General features: G+C 50.1%; 2 protein-coding genes across 2 annotated transcripts; both read right to left on the reverse strand.

Moving 5' to 3' along the window:
- Positions 1-7,744: 7,744 nt before the first annotated feature.
- LOC127297251 (uncharacterized) lies at positions 7,745-9,100 on the reverse strand. Its single transcript, XM_051327545.2, has 2 exons — positions 8,170-9,100; positions 7,745-8,044 (listed from the first exon to the last, which is right to left on the reverse strand). The coding sequence occupies exons 1-2, from the start codon at positions 8,851-8,853 to the stop codon at positions 8,009-8,011; spliced, it is 720 nt and encodes a 239-aa protein (XP_051183505.1). The 5' UTR covers positions 8,854-9,100; the 3' UTR covers positions 7,745-8,008.
- A 131-nt stretch (positions 9,101-9,231) lies between these two features.
- On the reverse strand, positions 9,232-12,380 carry LOC127297250 (uncharacterized). The gene is made up of 2 exons (XM_051327543.2): positions 10,987-12,380; positions 9,232-10,891 (listed from the first exon to the last, which is right to left on the reverse strand). The coding sequence occupies exons 1-2, from the start codon at positions 12,174-12,176 to the stop codon at positions 9,406-9,408; spliced, it is 2,676 nt and encodes an 891-aa protein (XP_051183503.1). The 5' UTR covers positions 12,177-12,380; the 3' UTR covers positions 9,232-9,405.
- Positions 12,381-13,140: the final 760 nt, after the last annotated feature.

Here is a 13,140-nt window from a genome sequence, read left to right on the forward strand (position 1 = left end):
GCTGTATTTTTCAGTTTGGGTGACTGGGTGTGCCCTCGAGTGTTCTTTCTTGGCAGCGGACATACGAAACCTTCGATGTCCGGCCTAGCTAGGTTTTGTTTTTTTGCAATCTTTTATATTTGTGTTAACCATGGTTCAAACTATATATTAGTTTGTAGAAAACCATGTTCCAAACTATATCTTCATGTAAACCACGTTTCCAATTATGTATTAGTTTGTGGAATATTTTTTCTCTTTATTGAAATAAAAATACAAAAAAACAAAAAAAATGTTTGGGGGGCGTTTGGGGGACGCGGCTGGGGATCGACGTCCCCCAAACGCGACACGAACAAAACACGTCCCCAAACGCTCGATCTGGCGTGGTTTGGGGGACGGTACTGGAGATAACCCATTTTAAACTTTATATCCACTTGACCATGAAAAAACAGTGAAGATGCATTCAAATGGTTAAATTTAGAATCCAAAAGTTTATATAAATATGCCTACCTAGCTAATCATACACTAGAAATCTCCATTAAAATATCCGTTAGCCCACACTAGTAGAGTTCTTTAACACAATACGTATATTATGAATACTTTATGTAGCATTAGAAAGTAATTAAGAACATACGTTTGTGACATAGTACAACTTCAATCTAACGTAACACAAGTATATTTGTCAATGATAAACATTACATCGCTGTAACAAAGAGCATCATAATTAATATTTAGTAACACTGTTTTGTGGTTAATTGTGACTACTAAATAGTATAGAACGTTATACTCGTTATACATGTAGAATGGTAAAAGTAAGTTCTATAAAAATATGAAAGTTCAGTACAAACTTTATTTATTGTAATGTGGTCCATAAGTTCAATGGAGGAGTTGTCGCTATCCATGGAAATAAGGACCGAATCATCGAATGAACCAGGATCGGGTTGCAAATGGCAAATCAAGCATGCATACATCGGTCATGTCACCTAATAGTGAGAAGAAAAGTTAGCCAGAATGTGGAAACTAAAGAGGACCATGCCTTGTGGCTAACCCGCTTCTGCCCATGATTTGCATTTTAGGAGTTGCGACTAGTAACAATGTATTGTTTTGGTTATTTGAGTCGCTATTTGAATGAAACTATTCGTCCACTTCTCTAATCTGAATTCCGTATGCATCTTTGAATTGTCGGAATTTGCGATGGGAAAAACTAGTTCGACTGCTACTCTTCTTCCGTGACACTGAAGTTGTTCGCTCTTTTTGTAGTTCAAAGTCCGTATGCATATCTTAATACAAATTTCTATTATAAAAACATAGAAATTATATCTTGGCATACTGTAGTAGCTTAGTTGGCGAGAGCGTGTGGTTGTTAATTGCAAAGTTGGAGGTTCCGATCCTTCCTAGTAGGTCATTTTTTTATGATAAAAAAATATTTGTTTATCATGTTTTCGTGTACCCTCCTTTAAAAATTGGCTTACTATTTTTCAGAGCATTTTATAGCCATTTTGTATAATAAACAATTATTTTATTTATCATCATGTGTTTGTGTGCCCTCCAAATTTAAAATTAGCTTTCCATTTTATAGAGGGTTTTCCTTTTTAAGAGGATTTTATAGGAATGAGAAGAACATCTTCCCTTTCTCACTATGTGCATGTACATTCTCCTTAAAATGGAAAACGATTTTGAGACTTTGTAAGATGCATGGATATCACAACAAATAAGAGCATCTCCGATCGCGTACCCCAAACCGTCTCCCAAACGGCGCCGGATTAAGCGTTTGGGGGACGTGTTTCGTTCGTGCTGTGTTTGGGGGACGTCGCTCCCCAACCGCGTCCCCCAAACGCCGCCCCCAAACATTAAACTATTTTTTTTAATTTTTTGTATTTTTATTTCAATAAAGAGAAGAAATATTCCACAAACTAATACATAATTTGAAACCTGGTTTACATGAAGATATAGTTTGCAACATGGTTTTCCACAAACTAATACATAGTTTGAACCATGGTTGACACAAATATAAAAGATTGCAAAAAAAACTAAACCTAACTAGGTCGGGCATCAAAGGTTTCGTGTGTTCGCTCCCAAGAAAGAACACTCGAGGGCACACCCAGTCACCCAAACTGGAAAATCTAGCTGGTGAGAGTGCCCCTGTTGGTTCTTCCGAGGAAGAAAATCCAGAAACCTTTGTGCATATATTCGCTGTGAAGAAACAACACTCTTCAGCCGTCGTCCACCTCGGCGCTATCGCCGTGGTAGTTCCGGTGGTAACGCGTCTCGTTGAACACCTTGATGCTCATGTCCCTGTCGCCAAAGTAGGAGAACACGAGCACGAAGCCGGCTTCGAGGCGGTGGTAGCACGCGAACTTCTCCCAGCCGATGTGGTGGTACATCTTGCCGCGCGCGTCGTAGATCACGTCGATGATCCACCGGCAGCAGCGGCAGCCATCCTCCCGCAGATGTAGCGAGCCCGGGCACTCGTCATCGACGACGAAGTCGGTGAAGGTGTCCGGCAGCCTCTGGATGCCGTGTGGGTCGCCCTTGAGGACGACGATGAACTCGAACATCACGGACCCCTCCTCGTCCTGCCTGTCCGACGATGAGGACGATGACGGCATCGCAGGCGACGACGAGCGTGCAGCTCTACCGCGGCCACGACCACGACCACGGCCGCGAGCTCGGCCTCCGCCTCTACCAGCCAAGACATCGACTCTTGAGATCGTGGCGGCTAGGGTTGGGGAGAGAGGCGGTAGGGTTTGTGTGTGAGAGGGACGATGAGATGCTGCCCTTTTTATAGGCCGGAGGGAGGCGGGGGAGCTGGCACGCAGAGCTAGGCGCGACGAGACGCTTCGTTGCGTCTCTGCGGGAACTGCACCGTCGCTGTGCGCCAATAATTTCCGTCGCGAGGTAGGCGACGGTTAGGTTAAAATTCAATGTGCCGCTGATGGGTCGGCCCCGCCACTCCCTGCCTCGCTTTTCGGTGCGTCCGGCGTCCCCGGTGCGTCCCCTGTGGGGCGGGAACGGGCTCGGGGCGCCGGACACCGTATCGGGGCGCGCCGGACAAAAAAAATGCTTTGGGGGACACGGCTGGGAACGTTTTTTTTGTCCAGCGCGCCTCAAATCGCTTTGGAACATGGTTTGGGGGACGCGACTGAAGATGCTCTAATATTTGTTCTCCTGCAGATACATATGCAACAATGAACACGAAGCAGAAAATCCATATCTAAACAAGTGACAACTTGTTTAGTTTTGATAGGAGGCTAGTCTATCTCCAATGGAAGTCCTACATCTGTGTACTCATATTTAGGTTAGCTGGCGTTCATTTTAATTTTGTGGAATAATTTTTATTTCAGAAAATATCGAGAGAACTTGCACGCACCAGATCATCAAGCACATTGCAAGCGAGCATATGAAATAAGCAAGTTTACGGGTGATTGCTACAAACAGTAGAATCCACGTCATTATATGATCATGGGTGATTGCTATAAACAACACTATTTCAGTACCTCATATTATTCACGTCATGTCAACTTATTACAAACCCACTCTAACTTGCAATACACACCTGACAATGGAAAAAAAAGGGTAAAGTATCATGCAAAGGGTGAAGTATCAATTTAGATAGAGTTGGTGTTTTGGCACATAGGTGTATATGAAATTATTATATAAAATACAGAATAAATATAATTTAAAATGTCAAAATCTGAGATAAAATTTCGCATGTACATAGGACATTCTATATTCGCACAATAGTTTTCAGGGGAAACGAACATTTTATGTGCTCTATATAAAAAGACAAAAAAAATGTCCTATTTTGAACATCAAAATTTGTCTTTTTTGCACGGGACACAAAAAATGTTTTTTTTTCGAAAACTTGTGTCGAACATAGAATGTCTAGACGTACATGCGCAATTTTATTTCAGAATTTTTGAATATTTTAAAATATGTTTTTACATAGTAGGTTCATATGCATCCGTGGGCCGAAATGAATATCCCCAATTTAGACTCTATAAGTTCTTATAAATATACCTACCAAATTATACTCTAGAAATCGCCACTAAAATTTATGTTGGAACACATGATGTAGAGTTCTTTAGCATAAGACATATATTATAGATAGTTTATGTAGTGGTAAAAGGAAATTCAAGAACACACATTTGATTTGAGAGTGGACAAATGGAGGCCGAGCTACATGTAGCTCTTTGTTTTTAAAATTTTAAAAATTATATTTTTAAGTTTTTAAAACTATGATTTCTAAATTTTAGAAAATAAATGGCTACATGTAGCCCGGCCTCCGTTTGCAGTTTCACCATTTGATACATGGTACAATAACGCAGGTATATTTGTCAATGATCAACATTACAACGGTGTAACAACAAGCATTATAACTAATATTTTGTAACATTGCTTTGTGGTTAATATCACCTAATAAATAATAGAATGTTACACTCGTTCAATATGCAACATGGTAAAAATAAGTTATCGAAAAATATAAAAGTTTAGTACAAATCATATTTGTGGTAATTCCGTGTCACATTGGAGAAAGTGTCGTTGTCCTTAAGAACAAAGATTTAATCATCGAAGTAGTGTTTGTATAGGGTCACAGTGTGTAATAGCTTGACGCTCGAGCAAGATAAATTACCCAAAAGAACCATTGACATACGAGGCGATGACCCTCAAAGATTTGCACGTGTAGTCCTATGATTTCTGGACATCCAGTGAGTGATTTCATAGGAGCGAGCCAGTGACATCCTTCATAGGAGAGTGCCGGTGATGCACGAAAATGGCTATGTCCACGAAGCACACCATCGTGGCGACATCCTTCCTGCAAACATGTTAGAGATATATTTGGTATACGTACAGTTTAGGTAGTCTAGGATAGAGATAGATCTTGTGTCTTGTCTTGCACTCCAAGATGATCCCTGTACGCCTATATATACTCGTCCATGAGGCTCAATAATACATCCATCATATTCCGTCAATCTCTCTCCCTCTCTATCGTTCTACATGGTATCAGAGCGGCACGCTCCTTGACCTAGCCGCCGCCCAAACTTCCGCGCCGCGCCGCCCCCGGGGAGGTCGATCTCCATGATCTACTCCGGGGGCCGCGCAACCCGTATGAGGGTTCGTTCGCCGATCCGTTGATCCGCTGCCCTCGAGTCCTTTTTTTCCAATCTGTAGATTGGTTTTCTTTTTGCGTCGCCGGTCGCTCGACCGGCGTTTTTTTTTCTTTTTTGGTTTACCGATCATAGATCGGATTGAGTCGCCCATCGCCGTCGTCCACTTGCGCCTCTACTCCGACAACTGCATCGACATGCACCGGCCATCAACCGCATGGCACAGCCGGACGTACCGCACACGGGGCGCCCCTACGTGCGACGCAGCAGGCTGTTTCGCCTGCACGGTTTCCATCGCCGGTTCGTCTTCGCCGTCATCGCCAAGGACATCACCGACAACGTCGCCAACGACTCCGATCTGCGGCGCGTCGTCCACGCCATGGCACGTGTAGCGCCACCGTCGGTATGATCAACCGACCCCGCACACGTCTATGCCAAGCACGTCCCCGAGCACACGCCTACCACCGATCGAGCATCGGGTTGCCGCTGCGTCGCCCCTTCGGGTCGCAGCGCCGCCGCCTTTGGTCCATGCTGCTAGCCAACGACGCGCCTTCTGAGGCGCGTACGTCGCTGGTGGCGTCCCGCTGCTGCACCGACTTGCGCCCTGCAGCTACGCCGGCCCCTCAGGCCGTGGCGTCGCCGCACGCGGTCACCTTCGCCGTCCCCCGCGCATCGACGTCCGAGGCCACCACAGCGCCGCCCCTTCGGCGCGGGTCGCCTCCGTCCGCGCATGGTCTTCGTCACGCCGCTGGGTCTTCCTCGCCTACTTCGTGTACCGCCGCCGCGCCCCCACCCCAGGTCGCCGCTGGGCTCGCCAACCACTTCAGGTCGCGCTGAGCTCGCCGACCACCGCAACGCCCGTCTAGGCGTCCAGCATGACCACCCCTGGTCACCGCTGGATTAGCCGCCTTCTACGTCTCCAACCGTCTCGACTTCGTCGCCCGTGCCATCGCCTCGTCCCCGTCTACACCACCTGCTACTCTACTCTGAGAACCGCGGGCAGCGTCGGCATCTCCGTCGATCTGCGACCGCGACGCTTCCGGAGGCCTCCTCTGCTAGTCCCTCTGACACGGCGATAAGTTCATGATGGTCCCTGCCCCTCGCATGCCCGGTACTGGCAACACCGGAAGTGCCTTCGTCCCCGACACGTTCCCGAGTCTGGCAAACTCGCGCCGGACGTCTCGTCTTCATCGGCTTCGACAACGTCTTCTTCGGCATCGCCTCTACGACTGCCTCGACCGCGTCACCGACTTCTTCTATGTGTACTCGGTTCTGGCAAAACCGAAGTATGCCTTCGTCCCCGACGTGCGCCTGGTTCTGGCAAAACTAGGGCCGCACCTCGTCCTCGATGGCTCGGACTGCATCGACTTCGGCATCGACAACCTCCACGACTGCCTCGATGCGTCCCCGTCACTCTCCTCGCGCACTACGCGCTTGCGGCTACATCGACACCGGCACCCGCCCACGACATCGACCACGGCAATCCCTCGACCAAGGTTGCAGCACCCACGCTCTCGGCTACCTCGACATCGGCATACAGGGCTACCACCTCGCCTGCGCCTCACCAGCTTCCTCTACAGTCCAAGCATCCGCGACGCAACTCCGTCCACGACGCTCCCGCTGTGACTGCGGGGGAGTGTCAGCCTTCTGGGGTCCACTTTGGTTTATCTCCAGTCTGACCGTCCGCGACGCTACTGTTGTTCACGTCACTACCGCTACGACTGCGGGGGAGTGTTAGAGATATATTTGGTATACGTACAGTTTAGGTAGTCTAGGATAGAGATAGATCTTGTGTCTTGTCTTGCACTCCAAGATGATCCCTGTACGCCTATATATACTCGCCCATGAGGCTCAATAATACATCCATCATATTCCGTCAATCTCTCTCCCTCTCTATCCTTCTACAAAACATTTTGTCGAACAAGCTGTGGCAGGAAGTCATGTTGATTGAATGGCCGAGTAAAACCAGCGACTAGAGAGGGAGAAACAAGGGAGGTGGAAGGTGATTATCTTCGCCGTCGGAGGTTGCCATCGGCGACGACCAAAGAATCTCGCACCTCCATTCCGCTCCCCAACGGTTTAGTACAGCCTATTTTTGTGTAGGATTTACGATTTTGCGATATAGAATCTTGGAAAAATATTCCTTTGTTTCCATGAATCGCCTATTTGGCGAGTCCTTGAGCGAATCCTGTCTCCATCTTTGACATCTCTGAATTGCTGGGTTTCTGATCTGGGACATATTTGTGCGCTACTCTTCTTCTGTGAATCGGACTGGAGTTGCTTCACACTTGTCTGGTTTTAAGCCCGAATGATCTCACAATATGCAGTTACAATATAAAAAGGGTAAAAACGAGCTTTAGGCTCCAACCCTCCTTTTAACGGCCCTTTTTATGTTATGATAAAAATTAGCTTCCCATTTTTTAGAGGATTTTCTAGCCATAGTTTGTTATGATAAAAATTTATTTTGTTTTCATGTGTTACTCGGAAGTTTTTTTCAGAGGATTTTGTAGGAACGAGAGGAACATCTTCCCTTTTCACTATGTGCATACGTATATTCTCCTTAGAAAGGAAAATGATGTTGAGCTGCTTTGTAAAATGCACGACTACCACAGCAAAATTCCTGTGTTGCTCCGGCAGATACAGAATTACAGATGCAAAAATGAACATGAAACAGAAAATCCATATATAAACAAGTAACAAAAGACTGACTGGTACACACAGAAATCCCGTGTTTGTTTGTCTTAAAACAACACAGGAGATTCTTTAAGAAACACAACAGTACAAACCAGGACGCAGGACAGCTAGGTTTCTACTTCCCAGCAAGCAAGCCTCGCAAAGCTTCCTCAATAATGGAAATCTCACTCAACATCACATGCACACGGTACAGTTCGCCCATGTGCTGCAACCACCACGGAGCCACGCACTCAAGAACACACAATTAAAAACTTCTTGATGAGTTCCTGAAAACAGCAGAAACCACTGTCATTAGCAGGAGCAGTTGGTGTCAACTTGCACACTATAATGTGCCCAATTAACTGGTGCATATGTACTAAACAAAGCTGAATGCAGAGTGTCCAGGCATTACCACTGAGGACGGCGTGGAGGAGGAGAGGCTCTTCTTCCTGACATCATCAGTCGAGAAACCTTGTCCACAGCCCAGCTTGCGGCTCAGCATCATCAGCTCCTCCAACGTGAACGCGCTCCTCGGAGGGCTCCGCGGCTTGATCTGCTGATGATCATCGTCGTTGGCCACCTCCCAGCTCTGCTCCGAGGGCGCCCGGGGGAACTGAGACTCCCGGGCTGAAGTGTTCCCGCTGGAGTTGCTGTAGTCTTCTGAGTCTGAAAACGAGTACCAGGTGCCACGGCGACTCGACCCGTCCGTGTATTCTGCTATACCGGATGCCTTGTTGTCGTCAGGAAACCCGAAGGCTTCCAGATCAAACCCCAGCGTGTACTCTTCCTCACCTTCAGCAACAAAAGGGTTCAGCGAGTAGGGAGATGCTAAGAAGCCTGCATGATGATCAGACGGCACATGAAGAGGTGAATTGATTTGTAGAGGCTTCCCGGGCTTCTCTTCCCACTGGAATGGCACACTGACGACGAGCTTGAGCGGGGATGGACATGATGAGAAGACTGGCGGCGCTGGCTTGGAGATCGCCCAGTCCCTCTTCGGCGCGCCAGGCTTCACCTCCCAGAGAAATGGGACTGAAATCTGCTGCTTGGCGCGCTCCCTTGGGTTGAATTCAGGAAGCTCAAACTCCTCGGCCATCTGGAATATCTGGATTGGGAATGATATCTGGCTTGATGGAAATCCTGCACGTAATGCTGGTATATGTAGGAAGGATGTTGTGGGTTAGATGAGCTGCCCCTACATCAAAATGTTTGCTCAACTGTTCCTTTTGCTGCACCTGCAACTACAAGCTTGATAGTACAACATGAGACAGTAACAACTCCTCTTTAGCTCCCATAAATAAAGTAGCTCAGACCATGAAGAAAATGGTTCTTAATCAGAATGGTCGCTGTTGGAATATTTGCACTTCGCATTGATCTACTTGACTACTTGGTGCCAAAACCTACTAAGACAGTTATCCTAAAGATGGATTAGTAATTTGACCAAAAAAATAGCGAATTATTCAGCAAACAAATCTAAAAATAACACTATTTCATAATGAGCAGACAAATCTAAATACATTTACAAAGGAGCTGGGGCCGCAATAAAGAATAAAAGAAGAATGTGATCTTCATCTTTATAAAAGAACAGAAAACGCTTTGGCTGTTTTAACATCCTATCCCCTGCTACTATGTTCCAGATAGCAGAACATCAAGAATTAGTTCTAACAGATTCCAAGAACTGCACCACCTCCGACATGCTTGGTCGGCTTGATGGTGTGTTGGAAGTGCATACCAGGCCTAATTTGAGCACTTGGACCAACTCAGCTTCAATGAAACCCCTCAGTCTCCGGTCAAAGCAGACTGATTTAGTTCCCTCCTCCAGTATCTCTCTAACGTAATCATGCAAAACCACCGCTTCAGCAGCCCCGGGACTGTCCACTGGCTTCCGCCCTGTCACGATCTCAAGCAATACCACCCCAAAGCTAAATACATCGCTCTTATCGTTGTATCTCAAGCTCGGGGATGCTAGCTCCGGGGCAATGTACCCACTGGCAGCATGAAATCTACTCAGTTCAAAGCTACCCAGAATAGGCAACAGCTTTCCAAATCCATAATCAGACAACTTGGCTTCATATTCTTCATCCAACATAATGTTGGAGGACTTGATGTTGAGATGCAAGACTTGTGGCCGGCAGTCATGGTGGAGATATGCAAGTGCACGCGCCGTTCCGAGTACAATGTTGAATCTCCTCTCCCAGGAGAGCTCACCTCCATCACCTCTGCTGCTGCTTCTACGACGGTTCCCATGGAGGTGGTCATACAAGCTCCCTTTGGTCATGAACTCTGACAGAATCAACTGCATCGACGACGACCAGTAGTAACCTTGGAAAATGACCAGATTGGGGTGGTTGAGGTTGCCGAGCTGGCCCATCTCATGCTCAAACTCATCCTGGTTTGTCACCCTTCCAAGTGTCTCCAACTTCTTCACAGCAATGGACGAACCGTTCTCGAAGGTGGCCTTGTACACCGTCCCGACTGACCCTCCACCAACAAGGCAGTCTTTGTCAACCAGCGCCTTAGTTCCTGTCTCCCAATCTTCGTACCTCGAAGGCAAGCTCTTGGTGAAAAGCACCAACTTCCCAATGATGGCATTCTGGCCTGGAGACCCCATCGGCGTGCTCTCAGAGACCAGCACCGCCTCCTCCTCCTTCCCTTCCTGCTCCTCCTTGCTCCTCCTTGTATAGGCCTTAATGTTCATAGCGCAAACAATGCATATCCCAACAAGTATAAGGGCTGCAGCGACAATGACGATTATGACAGCGACAGACAATCGCCTTGGCCGATGCACACCACCACTGCACAGATTGTTCAATGGCAATCCGCATAGCAACGGGTTTCCCATGAAGGCCGTGAACCCGAAATTCTGCAAGAGTGGAACCGAAGGGATGGCGCCGGAGAGGCCGTTGAAGGACACGTTGAAATGTGTCAGCTTAGAGAGGTTCCCGAGGTCTGGGGAGATTTGCCCGGTCAGTCGGTTCTCCGAGAGGTCCAGGAGATCAAGGTGTGTGAGCTGCGCAAGCGACACCGGGATGGCACCGTCGAGTTGGTTCCTGTGGAGATCGAGCGTCCTCAGGTAAGTCAGGTTGTTGAGCGTGTCCGGGATCACCCCTTGCAACTTGTTGCCAGACAAATTCCTGCAATGATGAAATTTAGTTAGTCATAATACATGTAAGCATTGTCGTGCATATGAATTGGATGAAATTGAGCAGCACTGAAAACAAACACTCACAGGTCAAGCAGGAACTTGCAGTTGCTCAGTGACCCCGGAATGTCCCCGGTGATAGCAAGACCGGCAAGGTCGAGCGTGACGAGCATCTCGATCCCCCCAAGCTCGGCGGGAATCGAGCCGGTAATGCCCGCATTGCCGGCGAGCCTGAGCTCGGAGAGCGACCGCATAGTCCCGAACGCCGGCGGTATGTCCCCGGCGAGACTATTCGCCCCCAAATCCAGCACCCGGAGGCTGGCGCAGTTCGCCAGGCTCCCGGGAACCGGGCCGGAGAGCCGGTTCCCCGACGCGTCGAAGTAGGAGAACTTGGTGCCGCAGGTTGTGATGGTGGGGATTTGGCCGTCGAAGGCGTTGGAGGAGACGTTGAAGTAGGTGATGTTGACGAGTCCGAGGAGGGAGAAGGGCGCGGGTCCGGAGAAGCGGTTGCCGGCGAGGTCGAGCAGGTCGATGCTGCGGCAGGTGGTGAGTTTGGCTGACACCTCGCCGGAGAGCGCGTTGCTGCGGACGGAGACGTAGCTCAGCTCGGGCGGCGCGCAGAGGCGGTCGGGGAGGGCCCCGGAGAGGCGGTTGTAGGAGAGGTCGAAGCCCGCGAGGCGGGGGCAGGTGGCGAGGGCTGGAGGGATGGGGCCGGTGAGCGCGTTGTGGGCGAGGGAGACGTAGCGGAGGCGCGGGCAGGGGGCGAAGAGCCTGGGGGGGATCTCGCCGGAGAGGGCGTTGTGGGAGAGGTCGAGCAGGCGGAGCCACGGGAAGGCGCCGAGGAAGCCCGGGATCTCGCCCGTGAGCGCGTTGCGGCTGAGGTTGAGCTTGTGGAGCGTGGGGGCGAGGGTGGAGAAGGTGGCGGGGATGCCGCCGGAGAGCGCGTTGCCGAAGAGGGAGAGGGACTCGAGGGATGGGAGGCGCGCGAGGGAGGGGGAGAGTGGGCCGGCGAGCATGGAGCCGTGGAGGCGGAGGCGCTGGACGGCGCCGGTGGAGGGGTCGCAGGTGATTCCCGCGTAGTCGGTGCACGGGTCGCCGGTTGGCGTCCAGGAGGCGAGCACCGCGTCCGGGTCCGCCGTGATGACCGATTTGAAGTCCAGCAGGAACCGCCGCTCCGCCGCCGTGGCCGCGCCTGCGCCCGGCCAATGCAGCGCTGCTAGAAGCGCCACGGCCAGAGCCAGCGCCGGCGGCGCGAGGGATCGCCGGCTGGGGCTCATGGCGGCATTAGCTGGGCAGTGGCTGGCTGGCAGGCAGTGGGAAAGTATAGTGGCCGGTGAGTGAGTGAGTGAGTAGGTGGCGGTGGGTGGCGTGCGTAAATGTGCGGGCGCCACGACAAACTGCCACTTCGCTCGCTAGGGAACGGCGGCAGGCAACTGGCCTAGTTGTTGGCTTGACGTCGGTCGTGCTGGCGCGCGGTGCCGGAGGAGGTTAGAGGAAAAATACCTACCTAGTGAAATCCAGGCGAAAACGGCCGTGCTTTCGGGGTCAAACCGGAGGTAGATGGGAATCATGATGGGGGAGATCGGTTTAGGAAAAGGAGCACGCCGGTGCGCGTGTGGCCCATTGCCCTCCTCCAGTCCAGGCAGGCGCAACTGCAAAGCGCAGGCAGGTTTGGGTGGGGAGGAGGTGGGTGGCGCATGGGCGGGGGCAGAGAGGTGGTGGCCGGTGGGGGAGAATCTCCGACTCGCTGGCGATCGGCGGCAGCCAAGCTCGGTCGCTGTCTACAACGCTGTTCCCGCCTTCCCGTGCGAGTCGCCACGCTTTTCTTCGTCGGATCTCACGGCGGACGCCGCGCGCATCCACGGACACAGGACGAAGCACGGTACACACCCATTCACCACGCCCTGGCCACGCCTGTACCTGTCGTGGTTAAGTGGGTTGCGTCGTACTACTGCCGGTACTGCAACTGTACGCCGATCTGCAAATCGGCAAGCGTCAGTGCCCACACGGCTCGGCAAGGGCGCTTCTGCTACTTGGCTACTTGCTGCTGTGCACCGTGTGGACGGGGAAGTTAACCCTAGGTTTTAGGGAAACAAAAAGTCTATTTAAACCATGAACTGTAGAGATTCGCCGAAATAAACTCCAAACTTTAAATCTCTGTCGTTTGTACCCTAATTTTGCAAATCCATATCTAGATCAAACCCCCAAGATGTTTGGTGCACCGGGAAATCAACAATCCCG

Source organism: Lolium perenne, chromosome 4 (genome assembly GCF_019359855.2).
Source record: "Lolium perenne isolate Kyuss_39 chromosome 4, Kyuss_2.0, whole genome shotgun sequence".
NCBI lineage: Eukaryota > Viridiplantae > Streptophyta > Magnoliopsida > Poales > Poaceae > Lolium > Lolium perenne.

Bases quoted from the DNA above. Each gene is read 5' to 3' on its own strand.
- LOC127297251 (XM_051327545.2), bottom strand. From the start codon at position 8,853: ATGGCCGAGGAGTTTGAGCTTCCTGAATTCAACCCAAGGGAGCGCGCC. The intron at 8,045-8,169 runs GTAATGCCTGGA...TGCTGTTTTCAG, and splicing joins CCTCCACGCCGTCCTCAGTG to GAACTCATCAAGAAGTTTTT.
- LOC127297250 (XM_051327543.2), bottom strand. From the start codon at position 12,176: ATGAGCCCCAGCCGGCGATCCCTCGCGCCGCCGGCGCTGGCTCTGGCC. The intron at 10,892-10,986 runs GTGAGTGTTTGT...TCATCATTGCAG, and splicing joins TGCAAGTTCCTGCTTGACCT to GAATTTGTCTGGCAACAAGT.